The following is a 27,879-nucleotide window of genomic DNA, read 5'->3' as shown; positions in this document are numbered from 1 at the left end:
ATTGTGGCAAGCTCCCCTCCTAAGACTTTGCATGAATCCCTTGCTTGCTGCCATGTCTTCAGTTCAGCTTTGCTATCTGCTCTCACTCCAAAGCACTGCAGAAAGAAAACACATAAATCATTGTAACTTTATCCTTACTCGTCGAGTACATTTTACAAGTAGAGGGAGCTATCAGTATTATGCCAAGGCTGCTAATTCTGACAGGTAGACTGTAAGGCATGGTAGGAACAAGATTCATCATCATGATGTAAAAACACCTAAAAGCCAGGTATAGAAAACTAAGCTACAAAACAACAGAGCTAGAATGTTTATGTAACCAAATAAAACATAAGGCACTGAAACTATATGACTCACAAAATATCGAATAAAGTGAGCTGACCCTGCATCTTTATAATACCCTAACGGATGCTCACAACCTGACCTGGCAGTAGAGGATTCTAGCGGCTTCATTTGAAACAATACTCCAGATGCTTTAAAATTAGATTCCATCTTGTTCTTCTAATTTTCTACATTTGCGTTATTTATCCTTGTACCTTGCTACATGAAAAATGTGATTAATTGTTACTATCTCTGTATATTAATATGGATTGTCTGCTCAATCACTGTACGTCATCATACAGACCTTCCCTCTCCATGTGAGTATATTATCTTCCCTTTCCTTTGTTACCAACTGCCTCTCAAAAGTGCTCACCTTGTTGAGAAACGGCAACCAGCTTCGGGGACACCCTCCTGCTGTAGGAGGTGATATTGAAGGAACTGGAGGCTGCGGGACTGTGTCATTGCTCCTTTTGCAGATATAGGGGAGAGCTGTAACACACTTCTGGTCACCCCAGTCCTCTGCAGGAGAAATAGTAAAGCTGTGGATGTTTCTTATGATATGGAGCAGTTACTGAATATTGCAATACCACCCTACACACTTGAAAAAACAAACTGAAAATCACCTCGGCTGGCTGTCATGTACACACATTTTTTCTCCCTAGTGTAGGGACGTGGTCGACCTGTTGCCCAGGACACAAAGCTTAACACAGACCCGTCTGACCATCTACAAAGACAATGAAAAGTATACAAAGGTTATTAAAATTGTAAAATTCAGTGAAATAAAGTGATAATAATGGTCTGTTGTGCCATAAAATGTTATTATTCCCTCATTCCAGTCTATCAGGATTTGTTTACAACCGAATTGAATGGCTTTCAGTGGGTTTTTAAATTTGAAGTCAATGCAATTAACTCAAAAAAAAAAAACCTTCAATAATAGCCAATTTATCACTAAGTTTTTTTTTTTGTTTGTTTTTTTTGTTTTCCCAACAAGCTTAATTGAAAGTAATATAAGGCAATACATATTGTTTTGGAACTATAGGATTTTTTGATAATGTACAAGAATAATAATTTTCGTTGATAGATAAGACATCCTCTTCTGTGCCATTACAATTTCTCCTTAGTGAAAGTGAGGGAAAAATGATCCCACTATCTGTATGAAATAGTCTTTCAAAAAGCCTGTGATTTTCTTTAAGAATATTTTAAAAACATATAAAAGAACAGAGGTACATAACAGTATTTTATCAGTTCTATATATCTGACAAATTTTTAACATGTAAATAAAATACAATTGAGTTAAATTAAATTAAATTGTGAGGTACAATCTTTATTAATTAACCATTAAGTGAGGGAGGGGATTGTATTGAATGTATTTATTCTTCCCAAAAAAAGACCATAGCACAATAGAAATCTAATCTATTAGTTTGTTGGTAATGATATTTCTCTAATGATAGTAGCAAGGTTACATTTTGTCTCCAGCTCTGTATCGTAGGTACCTGATTCTTTTTCCAGAGTCTGGGTATCAACTGCTAAGCTCCACTAATCATTATGTATAGTAACATCAGTTTGTATTTACATTTGATTTTGGGTGGCTTATTTAACAGTGTCAAGGGTTTGTAAGGGATCGTGTACGATATGGATTTTTTTGATTTCGCTATGGACCTCTTGCCAATGGGCAGTCCCACCATATATGTGTGAGGGTTCCAATTTGGTAGCATCCTCTCCAGCAGGAGGGATCTGTCTGTTGGTATATTTTAGCAAGCCTACTTTGATTTAGGTACCAACGACATAGGATTTTTATATTTGTCTCTGTTATAGTCATGGACGATGGTGATTTACCCATTTGGTTAAATATTGCGTTCCATTCTTTTGGCGATACAGTAAGTTTTATAGAATGGATATCTATCAGCATTTTATATATTGCCGACAGGTTACATTTCATGGGGATGTGGGACCAGCATAAGGATTCAAAGGGAGTCAGATTCCTAAGAAAAAAAATGTTATCTTTATTTTGCAAAATAAAGTGGGAGAGTTGGAAGTACTCAATCCATCTGTTAAAGAAAGGAATGTTTTTTTTCTGCTAAGGCTAATTTTGTTAACAATTTTCCATTGTCTAGTACGGTCCCAGGCTTTTTGTATTCCCCAGATCATGTTCCATTGTCACCCATTCTTTACTCTACAATTCTAGTTAGTTGTGAGGATTGTTTATAATAACTGAGGTTTGGAATTCCAAGGCCCCCATTATTCTGATTCCTATACAGAGTGTGTTTAGATATCCTGGGCATTTTATGTGCCCATATGAATGTGTTGGGTATTTTCTGTATTGTATTTAAATAGTTGGGAGGTAAATGGATAGGTAGTGTCTGGAACAGGTAGAGAAAGCGTGGGAGAATACTCATTTTGTAAGCGTGGATTCTGCTGACCCAGGAGAGGTGTTATGTTGCCAATTGTTTAAATCTACTAGAGTGGATTTAAGTAGCTTTTGGTAGTTAAGTGTGAAAAGGGCACCTGATGTTTCAGCAATTTGTATCCCTTGGTATTTTAAAGAGGAGTGCTGGTGAATAAACTGATATGATGTTTTTATCTAGTGAATCACTTGCTCTGATAATTCAACTCTAAAGGAATCTAAATTTAGCTGTATTAACCTTAAAATTCAATAATGGACTGTATTTTACCATTTCCCTTACGAGGGCTGGTAAGGATAATTGTAAGTTAGTTAGAGTTAAAAGGACATCATCAGCGTAGAGGGTTATTTTATACTGAGTATGTCCCACAGTTACCCCTTGAATTTCTTTGTTCGTCCTAATGTTTGCTGCTAGTACTTCCATGGCCATAATGAACAGCAGAGGTGAGAGGGGACACCCCTGTCTTATGCCATTAGAGATAGAGAAGGGATCTGATAGTGAGTCATTTAGTCTGATACGGGCTCTGGGTGCGTTATATAATGCAAATATTGTATCTATAAATACGTTGCTAAAGCCAAATTGAAATAAGGTATCTTTAAGGAACTGCCAATCCAGCCTATCAAAGGCTTTTTCAGCATCAACGGCTAAAAATATTGAGGGTATTTTATGAGTTTGAGAATATTCTAATAAATTTTGAATCTTAATTATGTTGTTGCGTGCTTCTCTGAGGGGAATAAAGCCGACCTGGTTGGGATGAATTAGCTGGGAAAGAATTTTATTAATTCTGGTTGCAATTATTTTGGCGTAAATTTTGATATCTACATTCAGTAGTGAGATAGGGAGGAAGTTAGCGGCGGGTATCAGCAGATTTACCAGGTTTTGGTAACATCGTGAGCTTCCAACATGAAGGGTGGGAACGGGTTTTGCTTGTTTGTCCGGTTAAATATCAAACATAATTGAGGCTTTAAAATTGGAGCAAGTTTTTTTGTAATATTGGACCATAAAGCCATCTGGGCCTGGGCTTTTCCCAATTGGTATTTGTTTAAGGGCTGATGTTACTTCTATAACAGTAATGATTCGGATAAATGTGATAAGGGAGTATCTTGTATGTAACTTTTAGTGTCTGTGTCCGTTTCTTTAGGAGGATGATTATTTTTTAAATTGTATAGCTTAGAGTAATATGTATGAAATTGTAAAAGGATTTCTGGTATAGAGTGTACAGTTTTACTAGCGGGGTTTTTTAATTCATGGACAAAGTTTTTAAGTTTTTTAAGTTTAAGGGCTCTGGCTAAAAGTTTCCCAGTTTATTTCTTAATGCCAAATGATTAGCCTCTTGAAGCAGTAAGAGTCATGAACTGCTTTCCTCGTGTTTTCTAGGTTAGAATAGATTTGTTGATCTGAAGGATTATTTTTATGTTCAAATTCTATCTTAGACAAGGCTTCTGTTAATTTTAAATATTGTTGTTTTGCTATTTTTTTAATGTATGATTTCCTTTTGATAAATTTACCTCTAATATAACACTTGTGGGCCTCCCACACTACGAAGGGATCGGTATCTGGGAGTGAATTAAAATCGAAGTATTCTGGTATTATGTTTTCTAGCTTAGTGATAAATTATGGAGCTGTTAGTAAGGTGTTGTCTAGTTTCCAAAGAAAAGTATCACTAGGTGCAGTTGGCCATTGTAATTTTGTTATCACTGCGGAGTGATTTGACCATACCGTGTGTGTGATTCTGGAGGATAAAGTATTAGCTAGACCTCTTTGGTTGGTCATTAGGTAATTAATTCTGCTATATGAGCGATGTGGGGATGAAAAGAATGTATAATCCCTAGTGGTGGGATTTCTTAGTCTCCATATGTCGTACAGGTTTTGATCTTTCATGATTTTCCACAGTTGGTTAAAGGGACACTCAATCTAAATTAAACTTTCATTATTCAGATAGAGACTGCAATTTTAAACAACTTTCCAATTTAATTCCATTAACAAAATGTGTCAAGTCTTTTTATATTTCAACTTTTTGAGTCACCATCTCCTACTGAGCATGTGCAAGAATAAGTGTGTATGCATTTGTGAATGGCTGATTGCTGTCACATGGTACATGTATGCATTTATGATTGGCTGATGGCTGTCACATGGTAGAGGTGGAGTGGAAAAAGACATAACTTTTAAAATTGTCAGAAAAAAAAATCTACTACTCATTTGAAGTTCAGACTAAGTGCTATTGCATTGTCTTGTTATCTTGCATCTCCTTTAACTTACTTTTGGTTGTCCTCTCCAACCTATAAGAGGTTGGAGAGGAGTATTAAAGTCTCCACCAATGAATATTGCTCCTTTAGAGAGGTCAATGATTTGGTTGAAATATTTTGAAATATTTTGAAATATTTTGTTAAAGAACGGAATTTGTTTTATATTGGGGCATATATATTTATAAGTGTAACTGGGGTCCCGTAAAGTAAGCCAATTATGCATAAAAATCTACCCACCATATATGTATTTGTCTGTATGTGTGTAAAGGGAATATGTTTATTTATCAAAATGCTCACACCGTTTTTCTTTTGGCCAGAGTAGCTGTGGTAGTGCTGTGTGTAAATTGAGCCCAAATATTTGGGTTCCTTAGATTTTTTGAAATGAGTCTATTGAAGGAAAAGGATGTCTCCTTTCTTTCTGTGGAGATCTGTAAGTGCCATAAACCTCTTCTGTGGTGAATTAAAGCCATTAACATTTTGGGTGATTAAGAAAATTTGTTTATTATGTGGCGCCATATGATTTGGATTGAATTTAGGAGGAAATAGTCCCTCTCTAGAATGTAAGTGATTTGTATAAAGTGTACCTCTAACGAAAATGAAAATGAACAAAACAAACATCAATAACAATAAAAAAACATATTATTAAACTGATCATTGCTCCTAGGAAACACCTAGGGGTATTATATAACAACATTATCACCATGAGAAAAGTAGGAGTCACTCCAAACATGGTTAGTCAAACAATTGGAGATGGTAACCAGCTCCTAAGGTAATCTAGGTATACAATATAAACTTATCTACTTATAATATCTATAAATCTTATCTTGTTAAACTCATAGCTCAGGTTGAAATATTCAAAAGCAAACTGTGAATACGGGGTAAGGTGGGAAAGGAAGGAAGGGGGGGAAGGCAAAGGGAAGGAGCACAATGGAGAAGATTAGTATATATACATAGTTGTAATCTCACCACCTTCTGAGTAACATCAGAAGAGACAGTCAATTGTCCCGACCAAGAGTCTGTGGTACCAATTCTCGCTTTTAGTTTAGGGCTGCAAGAAAGAGGGAGGTATTCAGGTCTCCTTTTCCTGTTGTCTCATATGGGTCTCTAATGAAGATATAAGGTTATTTCATTTTGGAGAAGATGCATGTTGGGCTTGAGTCTTGTCTCTTGTGGGAGGATGGACTTGTTGCCACTTATCCTGTGGTTGTTGGGATATCTTACGGTCCATTCGGCCCTGTGTAACTTCTGGTGTGTTGCAGTTTGGTGGGTCTAATTCCAATGGTTTACAAAAGTTTGGAACATCAGCTATAGATCTGCATGTCAGCTTCTGGTTTTCATGAAAGACATATAATTGAAATGGGAATCCCCATCTGTATAAAATTATTTTCTGCCTGAGTAGAGTCGTGAGAGGGCCCAATTCACGGCGTCTTTAAAGTATACGCGGAGAAAGGTCGGCATAAAACTGAAGAACCATCCCTCTAAAACGTACAGGTTGGTTCTTACTAGAGAGGTTCAATAATTCCTCTTTCTCCCTAAATTGCCTGAATTTAATGATGATGACTCTTGCAGGAGCTGATTCAGGTGGCCTAGGCCTCAGCGCTCTGTCCCATTGTATGCTTTCTGCTGAGGAGGACCCTGTTAAGTGTTGGAAGAGGGCCGGTAGATATGTTGGTAAGTCCTTTGGAAGAACTGATTCAGGGACTCCACTGATCCTTAAATTTTTCCTCTGACTGCGGTTCTCTAAGTCTTCAATCTTATCATGCAGCATATCTATAAGGGTAAATTGTTCCGTAGTTTGATCTTGTAGTAAGGTGACATTTTCTTTGATTAGATCTGTGTTGTCTTCAAGTGCCTCAACACGAAATCCCAACAAGTGCATATGCTGTTTGAGTTCTGCCATTTCCTCTTTCATGCAAGATCTGATGATTTCAGCTATATCTTGCTTTGATGCAAGTGAGGATAATAACGATATAGGGACCTGTGTGGTTGAGTCGTGGGGAGGTGATATAGAACTTGAGGAGCGGAGTTCTCTTTCAGGGGATATGGGTAGTTATAAATCAGATGCTGTAGAAGCTCTCATATTAGCTGTGAAAAAGTGTTAACTGAAGATTCTTTTACAGTTACAGCCTTAGCGAATTTTGCCGGTTTTATTAATTTTTTAGTGGCCATTGCAATTTTAGAAACAGCCCTTGTATCTTTGTGAGTTAAGATAGTATGAATAGGTATAATCCGCAGGCTTGTGTGTTGTAAAGTAGCGCCGCAAAGGTTTTGCCTGGTATCACTCTCGATATGATATTATGTGCTGAGCTTTTTGGAGCTTTATTTTACTCCCTACTGTGGTAGCTACATATGAAAGTTCTGTGTCTGAGTCCAAGAGAAGAATTAATAGGGTTCTTGTGGGATTTCGCTCTTTTTTAGCTGTCTTTGCTATGTATCTTTGATATGTCTGTGATATAGGTGGCTTTTACTTTTAACTCTCCAAGTGCTTATAGCAAAGTCCGTGTATCCAGCATGGGCCAGGTGCAAACAGGGTCAGCTTGACTTCGTGTCTGAGGCCTTAGCGCTCTCCTCCCCATTATGGTGTAGGAATCTATGTCGAGAGGTTATTGATGCCGTGTATTTCGGGTCTGCAAACCGCAATCCGCTGATTCACAAACTGACAGCGATCCGGACCGGGTGAACCTTCCGGTGTGTCAGGCTTTCTTTTATGAGGCTTGTTAAAATGGCGTCTTGTTAGCTCTGCACCTCTTGTAAGCAAGATGCACTTCCTCTGTTGCGTGGATTTGGATCACCATGCAAGTAATATATTTATGGTTCTGCTGCTTCTGCAGTTCTTTAGAGATCTAATTTGACCTGTAGCTTTTGAGTTACGCTGTTGAAATCAGTAGATTCATGGAGCTGGTGTTACGGAGCTCTAGATTTATGCGGCCATTGTAACCGCGTCTGGCTTCGCCCCCATCACTAGGTTTTTAATGGCATTTCTGGTATGTTAGCCACTTATATTTTGCACGTTGACAATTTGATAATGATAATCCAATCCATTAGAAAACACCTCATGAACAACTTTTTTTTCAGGATTTTTAGACACTTGTAATTCAATAGCCTTGAAAAACTCTTAGGCCTAGATTTGGAGTTTGGCGTTAGCCGTGAAAACCAGCGTTAGAGGCTCCTAACGCTGGTTTTAGGCTACCTCCGGTATTTGGAGTCACTCAAAAAAGGGTCTAACGCTCACTTTTCTGCCGCGACTTTTCCATACCGCAGATCCCCTTACGTAAATTGCGTATCCTATCTTTTCAATGGGATTTTTCTAACTCCGGTATTTAGAGTCGTGTCTGAAGTGAGCGTTAGACATCTAACGACAAAACTCCAGCCGCAGGAAAAAAGTCAGTAGTTAAGAGCTTTCTGGGCTAACGCCGGTTTATAAAGCTCTTAACTACTGTGCTCTAAAGTACACTAACACCCATAAACTACCTATGTACCCCTAAACCGAGGTCCCCCCACATCGTCGCCACTCGATTAAATTTTTTTAACCCCTAATCTGCCGACCGCCACCTACGTTATCCTTATGTACCCCTAATCTGCTGGCCCTAACACCGCCGACCCCTGTATTATATTTATTAACCCCTAACCTGCCCCCCCACAACGTCGCCGCCAGCTACCTACACCTATTAACCCCTAATCTGCCGACCGCAAAGCGCCGCCACCTACGTTATCCTTATGTACCCCTAATCTGCTGCCCCTAACACCGCCGACCCCTGTATTATATTTATTAACCCCTAACCTGCCCCCCACAATGTCGCCGCCAGCTACCTACACCTATTAACCCCTAATCTGCTGACCGCAAAGCGCCGCCACCTACGTTATACTTATGTACCCCTAATCTGCTGCCCCTAACACCGCCGACCCCTGTATTATATTTATTAACCCCTAACCTGCCCCCCACAACGTCGCCGCCAGCTACCTACACCTATTAACCCCTAATCTGCCGACCGGACCGCACCGCTATTATTATAAAGTTATTAACCCCTAATCCGCCTCACTAACCCTATAATAAATAGTATTAACCCCTAATCTGCCCTCCCTAACATCGCCGACACCTTACTTCAAACATTAACCCCTAATTTGCCAACTGGAGCTCACCGCTATTCTAATAAATGTATTAACCCCTAAAGCTAAGTCTAACCCTAACACTAACACCCCCCTAAATTAAATATAATTTAAATCTAACGAAATAAATTAACTCTTATTAAATAAATTATTCTTATTTAAAGCTAAATACTTACCTGTAAAATAAACCCTAATATAGCTACAATATAAATTATAATTATATTATAGCTATTTTAGGATTTATATTTATTTTACAGGTAACTTTGTATTTATTTTAACCAGGTACAATAGCTATTAAATAGTTAAGAACTATTTAATAGCTAAAATAGTTAAAATAATTACAAAATTACCTGTAAAATAAATCCTAACCTAAGTTACAATTAAACCTAACACTACACTATCAATAAATTAATTAAATACAATTCCTACAAATAAATACAATTAAATAAACTAGCTAAAGTACAAAAAATAAAAAAGAACTAAGTTACAAAAAATAAAAAAATATTTACAAGCATAAGAAAAATATTACAACAATTTTAAACTAATTACACCTACTCTAAGCCCTCTAATAAAATAACAAAGCCCCCCAAAATAAAAAAATGCCCTACCCTATTCTAAATTACTAAAGTTCAAAGCTCTTTTACCTTACCAGCCCTGAACAGGACCCTTTGCGGGGCATGCCTCAAGAAGTTCAGCTCTTTTGCCTGTAAAAAAAAACATACAATACCCAAGCCCCCCAACATTACAACCCACCACCCACATACCCCTAATCTAACCCAAACCCCCCTTAAATAAACCTAACACTAAGCCCCTGAAGATCTTCCTACCTTGTCTTCACCTCACCTGGTTCACCGATCTGTCCAGAAGAGCTCCTCCGATGTCCTGATCCAAGCCCAAGCGGGGGGCTGAAGAGGTCCATGATCCGGCTGAAGTCTTCATCCAAGCGGGGCAGAAGAGATCTTCCATCCGATTGAAGTCTTCATCCAAGCGGCATCCATCTGGAGCGGGAGCGGCAGCATCTTGAAGACCTCTGACGCGGAACATCCATCCTGGCCGACGACTGAACGACGAATGACGGTTCCTTTAAAATGACGTCATCCAAGATGGCGTCCCTCGAATTCCGATCGGAACAGCCAATAGAATGCGAGCTCAATCTGATTGGCTGATTGGATCAGCCAATCGGATTGAACTTGATTCTGATTGGCTGATTCCATCAGCCAATCAGAATATTCCTACCTTAATTCCGATTGGCTGATAGAATCCTATCAGCCAATCGGAATTCGAGGGACGCCATCTTGGATGACGTCATTTAAAGGAACCGTCATTCGTCGTTCAGTCGTCGGCCAGGATGGATGTTCCGCGTCGGAGGTCTTCAGGATGCTGCCGCTCCGCTCCGGATGGATGCCGCTTGGATGAAGACTTCAATCGGATGGAAGACCTCTTCTGCCCCGCTTGGATGAAGACTTCAGCCGGATCATGGACCTCTTCAGCCCCCCGCTTGGGCTTGGATCAGGACATCGGAGGAGCTCTTCTGGACAGATCGGTGAACCCGGTGAGGTGAAGACAAGGTAGGAAGATCTTCAGGGGCTTAGTGTTAGGTTTATTTAAGGGGGGTTTGGGTTAGATTAGGGGTATGTGGGTGGTGGGTTGTAATGTTGGGGGGCTTGGGTATTGTATGTTTTTTTTTACAGGCAAAAGAGCTGAACTTCTTGGGGCATGCCCCGCAAAGGGCCCTGTTCAGGGCTGGTAAGGTAAAAGAGCTTTGAACTTTAGTAATTTAGAATAGGGTAGGGCATTTTTTTATTTTGGGGGGCTTTGTTATTTTATTAGGGGGCTTAGAGTAGGTGTAATTAGTTTAAAATTGTTGTAATATTTTTCTTATGTTTGTAAATATTTTTTTATTTTTTGTAACTTAGTTCTTTTTTATTTTTTGTACTTTAGCAAGTTTATTTAATTGTATTTATTTGTAGGAATTGTATTTAATTAATTTATTGATAGTGTAGTGTTAGGTTAATTGTAGGTAATTGTAGGTAGTTTATTTAATTAATTTATTGATAGTGTAGTGTTAGGTTTAATTGTAACTTAGGTTAGGATTTATTTTACAGGTAATTTTGTAATTATTTTAACTATTTTAGCTATTAAATAGTTCTTAACTATTTAATAGCTATTGTACCTGGTTAAAATAAATACAAAGTTACCTGTAAAATAAATATAAATCCTAAAATATCTATAATATAATTATAATTTATATTGTAGCTATATTAGGATTTATTTTACAGGTAAGTATTTAGCTTTAAATAGGAATAATTTATTTAATAAGAGTTAATTAATTTCGTTAGATTTAAATTATATTTAACTTAGGGGGGTGTTAGTGTTAGGGTTAGACTTAGCTTTAGGGGTTAATACATTTATTAGAATAGCGGTGAGCTCCAGTCGGCAGATTAGGGGTTAATGTTTGAAGTTAGGTGTCGGCGATGTTAGGGAGGGCAGATTAGGGGTTAATACTATTTATTATAGGGTTAGTGAGGCGGATTAGGGGTTAATAACTTTATAATAATAGCGGTGCGGTGCGGTCGGCAGATTAGGGGTTAATAAGTGTAGGCATGTGGAGGCGACGTTGTGGGGGCAGATTAGGGGTTAATAAATATAATATAAGGGTCGGCGATGTTAGGGCAGCAGATTAGGGGTACATAGGGATAATGTAAGTAGCGGCGGTTTACGGAGCGGCAGATTAGGGGTTAATAATAATATGCAGGGGTCAGCGATAGCGGGGGCGGCAGAATAGGGGTTAATAAGTGTAAGGTTAGGGGTGTTTAGACTCGGGGTACATGTTAGAGTGTTAGGTGCAGACGTAGGAAGTGTTTCCGCATAGCAAACAATGGGGCTGCGTTAGGAGCTGAATGCGACTTTTTTGCAGGTGTTAGGTTTTTTTTCAGCTCAAACAGCTCCATTGTTTCCTATGGGGGAATCGTGCACGAGTACGTTTTTGAGGCTGGCCGCTTGCGCAAGAAACTCTGGTATCGAGAGTTGAAGCTGCGTTAAATATGCTCTACGCTCCTTTTTTGGAGCCTAACGCAGCCTTTATGTGGACTCTCAATACCAGAGTTATTTTTATGGTGCGGCCAGAAAAAAGCCAGCGTTAGCTACGGGGGTCATTACCGACAAAACTCCAAATCTAGGCCTTAGCCTCTTATTCACAGTATACCTTGTCTGTTCACATGTTTTAATTGTTATAGTTTTTGTATGCTTAGTTAATTAACACAAAAAAAAGCTCAACTCACACTTAACACTTTAAAGAAAGAAACTTGCACACAACTTAAAAAGGGAATATACATATATATATATATATATATATATATATATATATATATATATATATATATACAGTATATATATATTTTATAAATGTCAAATGCCCGTCATGAGTTGATATTATTAGTTTGGGGGTAAAAAAATTCTTTATTCAGGAAACAGGCACAATAGATTGTCATCATAAAAACTCAAGTTGCAGCCATGTATTATTTTTTCGTTGGGCACATATCTTTTTCTTCAGTGGAAGTCTCTGAGAACATCCTTGAAATTTTTGTGGAATGGTTGTTTGTTATAGTTTTGATGTGTTTAATTATAATTAGATGTTTTATATATCTTATATCTAATTTGAGTGGTTTAAATAATTCAAATATTAGCTCTTCGAATAGACTACAATGCTATAAAAAACAGAATTATCACTAAAGATTGCATACACCGTGAAATTTTGATGGATTGGAATATTGGACAATATTTAATAAATACAATAACTGATCTTTACAAATATAACACTTAGACATATCATATTACTGGACATTTACCTAAACCGGCCATCATTCTCATATGTGTGCAAGCCAATCCACCAGTGTTGTTCCTGACCTCGTGAGAACTGTAGATCACAAAATATAAAGACTATTATTTGATGCACAGAGAGTGACTATGAAGTGTGTTCAGACTCAGAAATATCATCATAGTACAGAAAAATAGATAAAGGCAAGTCAGATGGAAAATTAGGTGGTATACTCTGAGTTGTGTGGTTATACTGTTTCACTAACCTTCTGCAGATTTTGACCAAGGAAGTCCAGTTCATTCTGGTTGTGGATGGATACCAACTCAGCTTGGAACCATGTGCAGATCCGTTGAGCTTGCACCCAAGTTGAATGATGCTCAAAGAACTTGTACTCAGCACCCTCATATTGCACCCATTCTCTGCTTCCTAAGAAAGAAGTGTAGCAAGGATATGTAATGGGCAGTGAAGCACAGCATTATAATAGGGGGGAACGGACAGGTGTAAAAATGTGTTGGTGTACACAACATTAGAGTGCATAAGAAAGAGTTTGGGAGAGATGTGGCTGACCTTTTGGCTTCTGAGAATTACAGTTGCTGCTAATCTTATACAATTTTGGGTACTTCAGAATTCAGTGATTCCTTAGGTGGGCTGCTACTAGCCCAGAGAAACTAAAACACAACCAGACTCTACATTTTGGATATTGCTAACCTTCAGAGCGCTGTAATGTTTTGTGTACACTGCTAAGCACTACATTTAAGTTAATGCTAGTATTTGAGTTGAGGTCATAAATTATTTCAAAGAAGAACTCTGCAAACATAGAAGGCACTATGTCTAAGCAAGTGGTATATTATTAACTATATATAGATGGGTATTTTGCTAGTAATACCAATTTGAGCTAACAATTCATGGGAGCCACGTTCTAAAAATGTGGAGCCTTGAAAAAGACAAAGAAACATATACCTGGACATAGTTTCTATTCAGCAGAGGCTTTAGCACACAGGTGTGCAAGAATAGCGCCTCCATCAAGGTTAATTAACTCTTTACTAAGGGTATGGTAGTACACTATAACCACACTTTTACCCAGTTTCAACCCAGAAAACCCACAGTGGAATCAACCTCACCTTCAGTTACTTCTGGTTGTTTTATCTCTGTTCCTGAAAAACAAGAAGAAATGAGCAGATACAGCATTAGAAATTATCAATCAATTACCAACAGCATCATAAATCTATTAAAGCTGCAAAAGGACCATGATGTTGCTCATAAATATCTTATTGAATGGTCAGCTCAAGATGGGAAGGGAAAGGTATACTATAAAACACTTTTGTACATTTGGAGAATTCACAGACCAGTTCCAGAATAAGAGGACTTGCCATAAAGAAGGAAAGTGTCAGGTTATTAAAAATTATACAGAAAGGGATATTTGAAATAATTTCAGGGCTGAGGTTGTAGGACTAAAGGAATCTGATCTAGGATAGGATGGAAGTTTTATCTTTGGGGCACAAACAGACCTAATTAATTATGAGACAAGCGAATTTGAATGGCAGTTTAGGTGGGTTTAGATTTGTGGGAACAGGTAAGCATGTGCTGAAGCATAATTGGGCTTATTTATGATCATAGGCTGGTTGACCTAGAATGGGAAGGTCTGATTTAGGCAACAGATGGATCAGGCCTGGGAACAGCTGGATCCAACTTATTTTGATGGACATGGTCTGTGAAAGACGGATGGATGTAATAGGAGAGTTACAGACCAGTCTAATCTAAGTGTTGCAGGGGGTAAGATTTTGCTGGAACAGGCCAGATTTATCTTAGAATTGCAGGTAGGTCAATTATAGGTGGAATAGGTAAGTATCTTGAAAGTGAGGTGTGTCTGATAAGTAGTTGAGGGTAAGTAGGTTAAGTAGTAGGGAAATTGACAAATAATTGGCTTTTGTGAGTTTTTCTACCTTTGGGTAGCTTGCAGATCCAGTCCATCGAAGATTCACACTCCAGAGCCAACCACTGTAAGGATGAAAGGTCCAGTACTACACACCTTCGAATGTCATCATCATCATGATTGCTGCGATCAAAGTTGTGGTAGGAATACTAGATAGAAAAAAACACAGTTAGAAAAATGTGATGAAAAATTTGCTCCCTTGCAATATCTTGGGTGATTACAAAACAGATAAATAAAATCTGTATGGATGATTATTTAGCTTTGCACTCATTTTACCCCCTACCCCACTGTAATTACTTTCTTTAGGATGCTAACACATGACTCACACCCAGTCCATCACTCCAAACCCAGTTATTGTCACCACTGGGATCCCGTCTGTTCAGACCAATCCAGAACCAATGTTGTTCGTGTATTTCAGGGTCCGATTCTCTGAAAGACATACAGATTGTGTCAACTAGACATGGCTTCTACTTAGACATACAGACACAAGCTTTTTAACACAGAAGCGTACATACAGGGAGTGCAGAATTATTAGGCAAATGAGTATTTTGACCACATCATCCTCTGCATGTTGTCTTACTCCAAGCTGTATAGGCTCGAAAGCCTACTACCAATTAAGCATATTAGGTGATGTGCATCTCTGTAATGAGAAGGGGTGTGGTCTAATGACATCAACACCCTATATCAGGTGTGCATAATTATTAGGCAACTTCCTTTCCTTTGGCAAAATGGGTCAAAAGAAGGACTTGACATGCTCAGAAAAGTCAAAAATAGTGAGATATCTTGCAGAGGGATGCAGCACTCTTAAAATTGCAAAGCTTCTGAAGCGTGATCATCGAACAATCAAGCGTTTCATTCAAAATTGTCAACAGGGTCGCAAGAAGCGTGTGGAAAAACCAAGGCGCAAAATAACTGCCCATGAACTGAGAAAAGTCAAGTGTGCAGCTGCCAAGATGCCACTTGCCACCAGTTTGGCCATATTTCAGAGCTGCAACATCACTGGAGTGCCCAAAAGCACAAGGTGTGCAATACTCAGAGACATGGCCAAGGTAAGAAAGGCTGAAAGACGACCACCACTGAACAAGACACACAAGCTGAAACGTCAAGACTGGGCCAAGAAATATCTCAAGACTGATTTTTCTAAGGTTTTATGGACTGATGAAATGAGAGTGAGTCTTGATGGGCCAGATAGATGGGCCCGTGGCTGGATTGGTAAAGGGCAGAGAGCTCCAGTCCGACTCAGATGCCAGCAAGGTGGAGGTGGAATACTGGTTTGGGCTGGTATCATCAAAGATGAGCTTGTGGGCCTTTTCAGGTTGAAGATGGAGTCAAGCTCAACTCCCAGTCCTACTGCCAGTTTCTGGAAGACACCTTCTTCAAGCAGTGGTACAGGAAGAAGTCTGCATCCTTCAAGAAAAACATGATTTTCATGCAGGACAATGCTTCATCACACGCGTCCAAGTACTCCACAGCGTGGCTGGCAAGAAAGGGTTTAAAAGAAGAAAATCTAATGACATGGCCTCCTTGTTCCCCTGATCTGAACCCCATTGAGAACCTGTGGTCCATCATCAAATGTGAGATTTACAAGGAGGGAAAACAGTACACCTCTCTGAACAGTGTCTGGGAGGCTGTGGTTGCTGCTGCACGCAATGTTGATGGTGAACAGATCAAAACACTGACAGAATCCATGGATGGCAGGCTTTTGAGTGTCCTTGCAAAGAAAGGTGGCTATATTGGTCACTGATTTGTTTTTGTTTTGTTTTTGAATGTCAGAAATGTATATTTGTGAATGTTGAGATGTTATTTTGGTTTCACTGGTAAAAATAAATAATTGAAATGGGTATATATTTGTTTTTTGTTAAGTTGCCTAATAATTATGCACAGTAATAGTCACCTGCACACACAGATATCCCCCTAAAATAGCTATAACTAAAAACAAACTAAAAACTACTTCCAAAACTATTCAGCTTTGATATTAATGAGTTTTTTGGGTTCATTGAGAACATGGTTGTTGTTCAATAATAAAATTAATCCTCAAAAATACAACTTGCCTAATAATTCTGCACTCCCTGTACATGTTAAAATCAGAACAGTGAAAATAATTAACTAATTGCTAGTGAAATATAAAAAATATCTATTTTTACCAAGTATTAATTGATACATAATTTATGGTGGGATAGAATAATATTATGGAGCAAAATCTTTGGGTAAGTATCATCTTAATGAAATTGGAGTGTGTACAGCGCCTATGGCCGAGGATATAGAATGTCAGAAGGAATATGGTGACTGACAGGTGATGTCAGAGGTATTTATTAAGTTAAAATAGCCACTATGGAACTATTACACATAAAACAATATTGTACATTGATGGTAACAATGAGTGCTATTCATGGATCCATGATGTTGGTTAAAAATGCTTAATTATAAAAACAATGGGGTTTGAAGCGTTCACCATAAAATAGTTGCAGTTACATGCACAGGACCTTAAATCACAAGTGCCCTTGGATTAATCTGAGATTATCATATATGTGATAATAACAACAATAAGAGTAACAACAATGAAAAGGTCAAGTCAATGTGTATGAGTAGAAGTGGAGAGTGTGACTGAGTGAATTGTACGGTCAGCGTTCAGTGAAATAATGACATGTATGAATACAATATCAAACGTGGTGCACAAATAAAAATGGTGCACAAGCAAAAAGTGGAAACTTGCGAAAAATTGTGGATGTAAAATGGTGTACAATAAGTGAAACAAATGTTCATAAAAATTAGAAACAGCAAAAATAGTCCGGTGCACATAAAAAATAAAATATATAATCCAATAAAAGTGAATAATTCAAAATGTGTAACCTGTGTACTTGATATAAATAATCCTCAGAGGATCCTGGGGGTCTTTAGAACTTCATTGTCCAATTGCTTGTCCTTAGAAATTGTCCCTGTAAAGGATAATATAATAGTGTAGTTTGTCCAAAAATAAAAAAAGGAGTGGTGCTTACCAGTAGGTCAACGCGTTTCGGCCCTTCACTCAGGCCATTATCAAGACTGCTTTATAAAGGCCTGAGTGAAGGGCCAAAACGTGTTGACCTACTGGTAAGCACCACTCCTTTTTTATTTTTATTTTTGGACAAACTACACTATTATATTATCCTTTACAGGGACAATTTCTAAGGACAAGCAATTGGACAATGAAGTTCTAAAGACCCCCAAGATCCTCTGAGGATTATTTCTATCAAGTACACAGGTTACACATTTTGAATTTTTCACTTTTATTGGATTATATATTTTTATTTTTTTATTTTTTATGTGCACCGGACTATTTTTGCTGTTTCTAATTTTTATGAACATTTGTTTCACTTATTGTACTTCATTTTTATGAACATTTGTTTCACTTATTGTACTTCATTTTTATGAACATTTGTTTCACTTATTGTACTTCATTTTTATGAACATTTGTTTCACTTATTATACACCATTTTACATCCACAATTTTTCACAAGTTTCCACTTTTTGCTTGTGCACCATTTTTATTTGTGCACCACGTTTGATATTGTATTCATACATGTCATTATTTCACTGAACGCTGACCGTACAATTCACTCAGTCACACTCTCCACTTCTACTCATGCACATTGACTTGACCTTTTCATTGTTGTTACTCTTATTGTTGTTATTATCACATATATGATAATCTCAGATTCATCCAAGGGCTCTTGTGATTAAGGTCCTGTGCATGTAACAGTGCAACTATTTTATTGTGAACGCTTCAAACTCCATTGTTTTTATAATTAAGCATTTTTAACCAACATCATGGATCCATGAATAGCACTCATTGTTACCATCAATGTGCAATATTGTTTTATGTGTAATAGTTCCATTGCGGCTATTTTAACTTATTAAATATCTCTGACATCACCTGTCAGTCACCATATTCCTTCTGACATTCTATATCCTCGGCCATAGGTGCTGTACATACTCCAATTTCATTTTCACTTTCCTTTGGCTAGTTAGGAGGCCTTTTGTGCACAGCTAGGGATTCACGCCTGAGCGCTTGGTCACTATAAACTCTTTCTCACGTAAGTATCATCTTAAGATAAGAAAAAAATGTCTCATGTGAAGCCAGTTGAAATTAACAATCTTCAAACAAATGGCTGCAAAGAAATATCATGGTTTTAAGCACTCTGAAAAACCTCCTGTCTATGAGACAAACCAAACAGACTTGGCAGCCATAGCTCTGAAGGGTCTGGACAACTATGTAAGTGACTGCTAGCTGAACCTGAACTGTTACAATACTGAGAGGAAGAGCAACCAACTGGAAATGCAAATCCTCAAAGCAAGTTTCAAATAGTCTGTATTCTTGGAAAGTGAATATATGCTTCCTTCAGATTTATGGTAGACATAAATTGGCAGACTTTCAGCACAAGAATAACAGACCACAATGACTGAAAAAGCTTGACCCTGTACTGATGACTAAACATCTGGGAGGCTTTGAATATATGCCAGAATGTTTTATCTTTACTAGAAAAATAAGAAAACAAAAATATAGTTTAGCCAGAGGTCCCACAGAGTCTCCAAAATAGTGCTTAAAAAAGGAATAGATCGTATGTGGATGGTTTTACCCTCAAGGCTATAAAGGTGTGGTCTGTGACACCTTCCATGTGATCTAAATTTAGAATTCCAAGTAGATTTCCTGTCACCTGAAAGGGACATTAAACTAAATAAATGTAATGTTTAATTATGCATAGATAAACTTTACAATATACTTTCATAATTGTGTCCCTAACTGACCACATCCCTTGAAAATAAACTTTTAGAGGTGCTAACAAAAATATTTTTAAATGATTTATATGCAGATCTTTAGCAGCACCATACTTAATATAAACTCCATATTTAAAAATGTAAGGTCCCTTTAATAGTTCATATAAAACTAATATTTATTGTCTTGAAAAAATAACAAGTTTGGGTTTGTTATTTTTATTCTGATGGGGAAAATTACATCCCTACATTTTATTAATAGACTCCAGGTTAGTTTGTAAGCATGTTTTAATAAACTCATGAGTATAAACATGCTTTCAACCACTGTCTAGCTTTTATGGCTGCAAGCTGTAATTTTAGCAGAAATACATAAAGTGCCTATTAAACAATTATAAACACACAAAATAGACAAGTGGAAAAGAACAGTTTGTTAAACAGAACTATCTGTTAACATATTCACGCCACCTACTGGGCAGCAATGCTAACTGATGTGCATAGCTAAAAAACATAATTTATGTAAGAACTTACCTGATAAATTCATTTCTTTCATATTAGCAAGAGTACATGAGCTAGTGACGTATGGGATATACATTCCTACCAGGAGGGACAAAGTTTCCCAAACCTCAAAATGCCTATAAATACACCCCTCACCACACCCACAAATCAGTTTAACGAATAGCCAAGAAGTGGGGTGATAAGAAAAAAAGTGCAAAAGCATAAAAAACATAATTTATGTAAGAACTTACCTGATAAATTCATTTCTTTCATATTAACAAGAGTCCATGAGCTAGTGACGTATGGGATATACATTCCTACCAGGAGGGGCAAAGTTTCCCAAACCTTAAAATGCCTATAAATACACCCCTCACCACACCCACAAATCAGTTTAACGAATAGCCAAGAAGTGGGGTGATAAGAAAAAAAGTGCGAAGCATATAAAATAAGGAATTGGAATAATTGTGCTTTATACAAAAAAATCATAACCACCACAAAAAAGGGTGGGCCTCATGGACTCTTGTTAATATGAAAGAAATGAATTTATCAGGTAAGTTCTTACATAAATTATGTTTTCTTTCATGTAATTAACAAGAGTCCATGAGCTAGTGACGTATGGGATAATGACTACCCAAGATGTGGATCTTTCCACACAAGAGTCACTAGAGAGGGAGGGATAAAATAAAGACAGCCAATTCCTGCTGAAAATAATCCACACCCAAAATAAAGTTTAACAAAAAACATAAGCAGAAGATTCAAACTGAAACCGCTGCCTGAAGAACTTTTCTACCAAAAACTGCTTCAGAAGAAGAAAATACATCAAAATGGTAGAATTTAGTAAAAGTATGCAAAGAGGACCAAGTTGCTGCTTTGCAGATCTGGTCAACCGAAGCTTCATTCCTAAACGCCCAGGAAGTAGATACTGACCTAGTAGAATGAGCTGTAATTCTTTGAGGCGGAATTTTACCCGACTCAACATAGGCAAGATGAATTAAAGATTTCAACCAAGATGCCAAAGAAATGGCAGAAGCTTTCTGGCCTTTCCTAGAACCGGAAAAGATAACAAATAGACTAGAAGTCTTACGGAAAGATTTCGTAGCTTCAACATAATATTTCAAAGCTCTAACAACATCCAAAGAATGCAATGATTTCTCCTTAGAATTCTTAGGATTAGGACATAATGAAGGAACCACAATTTCTCTACTAATGTTGTTGGAATTCACAACTTTAGGTAAAAATTCAAAAGAAGTTCGCAACACCGCCTTATCCTGATGAAAAATCAGAAAAGGAGACTCACACGAAAGAGCAGATAATTCAGAAACTCTTCTAGCAGAAGAGATGGCCAAAAGGAACAAAACTTTCCAAGAAAGTAATTTAATGTCCAATGAATGCATAGGTTCAAACGGAGGAGCTTGAAGAGCTCCCAGAACCAAATTCAAACTCCAAGGAGGAGAAATTGACTTAATGACAGGTTTTATACGAACCAAAGCTTGTACAAAACAATGAATATCAGGAAGAATAGCAATCTTTCTGTGAAAAAGAACAGAAAGAGCGGAGATTTGTCCTTTCAAAGAACTTGCGGACAAACCCTTATCTAAACCATCCTGAAAAAACTGTAAAATTCTCGGTATTCTAAAAGAATGCCAAGAAAAATGATGAGAAAGACACCAAGAAATATAAGTCTTCCAGACTCTATAATATATCTCTCGAGATACAGATTTACGAGCCTGTAACATAGTATTAATCACGGAGTCAGAGAAACCTCTATGACCAAGAATCAAGCGTTCAATCTCCATACCTTTAAATTTAAGGATTTCAGATCCGGATGGAAAAAAGGACCTTGTGACAGAAGGTCTGGTCTTAACGGAAGAGTCCATGGCTGGCAAGATGCCATCCGGACAAGATCCGCATACCAAAACCTGTGAGGCCATGCCGGAGCTATTAGCAGAACAAACGAGCATTCCCTCAGAATCTTGGAGATTACTCTTGGAAGAAGAACTAGAGGCGGAAAGATATAGGCAGGATGATACTTCCAAGGAAGTGATAATGCATCCACTGCCTCCGCCTGAGGATCCCGGGATCTGGACAGATACCTGGGAAGTTTCTTGTTTAGATGAGAGGCCATCAGATCTATCTCTGGGAGCCCCCACAATTGAACAATCTGAAGAAATACCTCTGGGTGAAGAGACCATTCGCCCGGATGCAACGTTTGGCGACTGAGATAATCCGCTTCCCAATTGTCTACACCTGGGATATGAACCGCAGAGATTAGACAGGAGCTGGATTCCGCCCAAACCAAAATTCGAGATACTTCTTTCATAGCCAGAGGACTGTGAGTCCCTCCTTGATGATTGATGTATGCCACAGTTGTGACATTGTCTGTCTGAAAACAAATGAACGATTCTCTCTTCAGAAGAGGCCAAAACTGAAGAGCTCTGAAAACTGCACGGAGTTCCAAGATATTGATCGGTAATCTCACCTCCTGAGATTCCCAAACTCCTTGTGCCGTCAGAGATCCCCACACAGCTCCCCAACCTGTGAGACTTGCATCTGTTGAAATTACAGTCCAGGTCGGAAGAACAAAAGAAGCCCCCTGAATTAAACGATGGTGATCTGTCCACCACGTTAGAGAGTGCCGAACAATCGGTTTTAAAGATATTAATTGATATATCTTCGTGTAATCCCTGCACCATTGGTTCAGCATACAGAGCTGAAGAGGTCGCATGTGAAAACGAGCAAAGGGGATCGCGTCCGATGCAGCAGTCATAAGACCTAGAATTTCCATGCATAAGGCTACCGAAGGGAATGATTGAGACTGAAGGTTTCGACAGACTGTAATCAATTTTAGACGTCTCTTGTCTGTTAAAGACAAAGTCATGGACACTGAATCTATCTGGAAACCCAGAAAGGTTACCCTTGTTTGAGGAATCAAAGAACTTTTTGGTAAATTGATCCTCCAACCATGATCTTGAAGAAACAACACAAGTCGATTCGTATGAGACTCTGCTAAATGTAAAGACAGAGCAAGTACCAAGATATCGTCCAAATAAGGAAATACCACAATACCCTGTTCTCTGATTACAGACAGAAGGGCACCGAGAATCTTTGTGAAAATTCTTGGAGCTGTAGCAAGGTCAAACGGTAGAGCCACAAATTGGTAATGCTTGTCTAGAAAAGAGAATCTCAGGAACTGATAATGATCTGGATGAATCGGAATATGCAGATATGCATCCTGTAAATCTATTGTGGACATATAATTCCCTTGCTGAACAAAAGGCAATATAGTCCTTACAGTTACCATCTTGAACGTTGGTATCCTTACATAACGATTCAATAATTTTAGATCCAGAACTGGTCTGAAGGAATTCTCCTTCTTTGGTACAATGAAGAGATTTGAATAAAACCCCATCCCCTGTTCCGGAACTGGAACTGGCATAATTACTCCAGCCAACTCTAGATCTGAAACACAATTCAGAAATGCTTGAGCTTTCACTGGATTTACTGGGACATGGGAAAGAAAAAATCTCTTTGCAGGAGGTCTCATCTTGAAACCAATTCTGTACCCTTCTGAAACAATGTTCTGAATCCAAAGATTGTGAACAGAATTGATCCAAATTCCTTTGAAAAAACGTAACCTGCCCCCTACCAGCTGAACTGGAATGAGGGCCGTACCTTCATGTGAACTTAGAAGCAGGCTTTGCCTTTCTAGCAGGCTTGGATTTATTCCAGACTGGAGATGGTTTCCAAACTGAAACTGCTCCTGAGGACGAAGGATCAGGCTTTTGTTCTTTGTTGAAACGAAAGGAACGAAAACGATTGTTAGCCCTGTTTTTACCTTTAGACTTTTTATCCTGTGGTAAAAAAGTTCCTTTCCCACCAGTAACAGTTGAAATAATAGAATCCAACTGAGAACCAAATAATTTGTTTCCCTGGAAAGAAATGGAAAGTAGAGTTGATTTAGAAGCCATATCAGCATTCCAGGTCTTAAGCCATAAAGCTCTTCTGGCTAAGATAGCCAGAGACATAAATCTAACATCAACTCTAATAATATCAAAAATGGCATCACAGATGAAATTATTAGCATGCTGGAGAAGAATAATAATATCATGAGAATCACGATTTGTTACTTGTTGCGCTAGAGTTTCCAACCAAAAAGTTGAAGCTGCAGCAACATCAGCCAATGATATAGCAGGTCTAAGAAGATTACCTGAACATAGATAAGCTTTTCTTAGAAAAGATTCAATTTTTCTATCTAAAGGATCCTTAAACGAGGTACCATCTGACGTAGGAATGGTAGTACGTTTAGCAAGGGTAGAAATAGCCCCATCAACTTTAGGGATTTTGTCCCAAAATTCTAACCTGTCAGGCGGAACAGGATATAATTGCTTAAAACGTTTAGAAGGAGTAAATGAATTACCCAATTTATCCCATTCCTTAGCAATTACTGCAGAAATAGCATTAGGAACAGGAAAGACTTCTGGAATAACCGCAGGAGCTTTAAAAACCTTATCCAAACGTATAGAATTAGTATCAAGAGGACTAGAATCCTCTATTTCTAAAGCAATTAGTACTTCTTTAAGTAAAGAGCGAATAAATTCCATCTTAAATAAATATGAAGATTTATCAGCATCAATCTCTGAGATAGAATCCTCTGAACCAGAAGAGTCCAAAGAATCAGAATGATGGTGTTCATTTAAAAATTCATCTGTAGAGAGAGAAGATTTAAAAGACTTTTTACGTTTACTAGAAGGAGAAATAACAGACAAAGCCTTCTTTATGGATTCAGAAACAAAATCTCTTATGTTATCAGGAACATTCTGCACCTTAGATGTTGAGGGAACTGCAACAGGCAATGGTACATCACTAAAGGAAATATTATCTGCTTTAACAAGTTTGTCATGACAATTATTACAAACAACAGCTGGAGGAATAGCTACCAAAAGTTTACAGCAGATACACTTAGCTTTGGTAGATCCAGCAGGCAGTGGTTTTCCTGTAGTATCTTCTGGCTCAGATGCAACGTGAGACATCTTGCAATATGTAAGAGAAAAAACAACATATAAAGCAAAATAGATCAAATTCCTTATAAGACAGTTTCAGGAATGGGAAAAAAATGCCAAACATCAAGCTTCTAGCAACCAGAAGCAAATGAAAAATGAGACTGAAATAATGTGGAGACAAAAGCGACGCCCATATTTTTTGGCGCCAAATAAGACGCCCACATTATTTGGCGCCTAAATGCTTTTGGCGCCAAAAATGACGCCACATCCGGAACGCCGACATTTTTGGCGCAAAATAACGTCAAAAAATGACGCAACTTCCGGCGACACGTATGACGCCGGAAACGGAAAAGAATTTTTGCGCCAAAAAAGTCCGCGCCAAGAATGACGCAATAAAATGAAGCATTTTCAGCCCCCGCGAGCCTAACAGCCCACAGGGAAAAAAGTCAAATTTTTTGAGGTAAGAAAAAAAATGATAATTTAAAGCATAATCCCAAATATGAAACTGACTGTCTGGAAATAAGGAAAGTTGAACATTCTGAGTCAAGGCAAATAAATGTTTGAATACATATATTTAGAACTTTATAAATAAAGTGCCCAACCATAGCTTAGAGTGTCACAGAAAATAAGACTTACTTACCCCAGGACACTCATCTACATGTTTGTAGAAAGCCAAACCAGTACTGAAACGAGAATCAGTAGAGGAAATGGTAAATATAAGAGTATATCGTCGATCTGAAAAGGGAGGTAAGAGATGAATCTCTACGACCGATAACAGAGAACCTTATGAAATAGACCCCGTAGAAGGAGATCACTGCATTCAATAGGCAATACTCTCCTCACATCCCTCTGACATTCACTGCACGCTGAGAGGAAAACCGGGCTCCAACTTGCTGCGGAGCGCATATCAACGTAGAATCTAGCACAAACTTACTTCACCACCTCCCTTGGAGGCAAAGTTTGTAAAACTGATTTGTGGGTGTGGTGAGGGGTGTATTTATAGGCATTTTAAGGTTTGGGAAACTTTGCCCCTCCTGGTAGGAATGTATATCCCATACGTCACTAGCTCATGGACTCTTGTTAATTACATGAAAGAAAATAAGGAATTGGAATAATTGTGCTTTATATAAAAAAATCATAACCACCACAAAAAAGGGTGGGCCTCATGGACTCTTGCTAATATGAAAGAAATTAATTTATCAGGTAAGTTCTTACATAAATTATGTTTTCTTTCATGTAATTAGCAAGAGTCCATGAGCTAGTGACGTATGGGATAATGACTACCCAAGATGTGGATCTTCCACGCAAGAGTCACTAGAGAGGGAGGGATAAAATAAAGACAGCCAATTCCGCTGAAAATAATCCACACCGAAAATAAAGTTTAAATCTTATAATGAAAAAAACTGAAATTATAAGCAGAAGAATCAAACTGAAACAGCTGCCTGAAGTACTTTTTTACCAAAAACTGCTTCAGAAGAAGAAAACACATCAAAATGGTAGAATTTAGTAAAAGTATGCAAAGAAGACCAAGTTGCTGCTGTGCAAATCTGATCAACAGAAGCTTCATTCCTAAAAGCCCAGGAAGTAGAAACTGACCTAGTAGAATGAGCTGTAATCCTTTGAGGCAGAGTTTTACCCGACTCAACATAAGCATGATGAATTAAAGATTTCAACCAAGATGCCAAAGAAATGGCAGAGGCCTTCTGACCTTTCCTAGAACCGGAAAAGATAACAAAAAGACTAGAAGTCTTTCGGAAATTCTTAGTAGCTTCAATATAATATTTCAAAGCTCTAACTACATCCAAAGAATGCAATGATTTCTCCTTAGAATTCTTAGGATTAGGACATAATGAAGGAACCACAATTTCTCTACTAATGTTGTTAGAATTCACAACCTTAGGTAAAAATTGAAAAGAAGTTCGCAACACCGCCTTATCCTGATGAAAAATCAGAAAAGGAGACTCACAAGAAAGAGCAGATAATTCAGAAACTCTTCTAGCAGAAGAGATGGCCAAAAGAAACAAAACTTTCCAAGAAAGTAATTTAATGTCCAATGAATGCATAGGTTCAAATGGAGGAGCTTGAAGAGCCCCCAGAACCAAATTCAAACTCCAAGGAGGAGAAATTGACTTAATGACAGGATTTATACGAACCAAAGCTTGTACAAAACAATGAATATCAGGAAGATTAGCAATCTTTCTGTGAAAAAGAACAGAAAGAGCAGAGATTTGTCCTTTCAAGGAACTTGCAGACAAACCTTTATCCAAACCATCCTGAAGAAACTGTAAAATTCTCAGAATTCTAAAAGAATGCCAGGAAAAATGATGAGAAAGACACCAAGAAATGTAAGTCTTCCAGACTCTATAAAATATCTTCCTAGATACAGATTTACGAGCCTGTAACATAGTATTAATCACAGAGTCAGAGAAACCTCTTTGACTAAGAATCAAGCGTTCAATCTCCATACCTTTAAATTTAAGGATTTGAGATCCTGATGGAAAAAAGGACCTTGCGACAGAAGGTCTGGTCTTAACGGAAGAGTCCACGGTTGGCAAGAGGCCATCCGGACAAGATCCGCATACCAAAACCTGTGAGGCCATGCTGGAGCCATCAGCAGAACAAACGAGCATTCCTTCAGAATCTTGGAGATTACTCTTGGAAGAAGAACTAGAGGCGGAAAGATATAGGCAGGATGATACTTCCAAGGAAGTGACAATGCATCCACTGCTTCCGCTTGAGGATCCCTGGATCTGGACAGATACCTGGGAAGTTTCTTGTTTAGATGAGAAGCCATCAGATCTATTTCTGG

The 27,879-nt window shown here is 38.0% G+C and overlaps 1 protein-coding gene across 1 annotated transcript in view; it reads right to left on the bottom strand.

The window, feature by feature from the left end:
- Window positions 1-27,879, bottom strand: part of LOC128663866 (C-type mannose receptor 2) — a 347,089-nt gene that overhangs the window by 63,420 nt on the left and 255,790 nt on the right. Inside the window, exons 13-20 of the mRNA XM_053718428.1 lie at window positions 15,150-15,252; window positions 14,834-14,972; window positions 14,012-14,044; window positions 13,156-13,316; window positions 12,922-12,989; window positions 942-1,042; window positions 692-837; window positions 1-95 (exon numbers count right to left, since the gene is read on the bottom strand). The exon at window positions 1-95 is cut by the window's left edge and continues 20 nt beyond it. Coding sequence (XP_053574403.1) covers window positions 1-95; window positions 692-837; window positions 942-1,042; window positions 12,922-12,989; window positions 13,156-13,316; window positions 14,012-14,044; window positions 14,834-14,972; window positions 15,150-15,252 — 846 coding nt within the window. The remainder of the gene's footprint in view (window positions 96-691; window positions 838-941; window positions 1,043-12,921; window positions 12,990-13,155; window positions 13,317-14,011; window positions 14,045-14,833; window positions 14,973-15,149; window positions 15,253-27,879) is intronic.

The sequence above is a fragment of the Bombina bombina genome, chromosome 1, assembly GCF_027579735.1.
Source record: "Bombina bombina isolate aBomBom1 chromosome 1, aBomBom1.pri, whole genome shotgun sequence".
NCBI classification, from domain to species: domain Eukaryota; kingdom Metazoa; phylum Chordata; class Amphibia; order Anura; family Bombinatoridae; genus Bombina; species Bombina bombina.
Note: the sequence above shows the minus strand (reverse complement) of the source record. Positions and strands in the feature narration are given on the sequence as shown.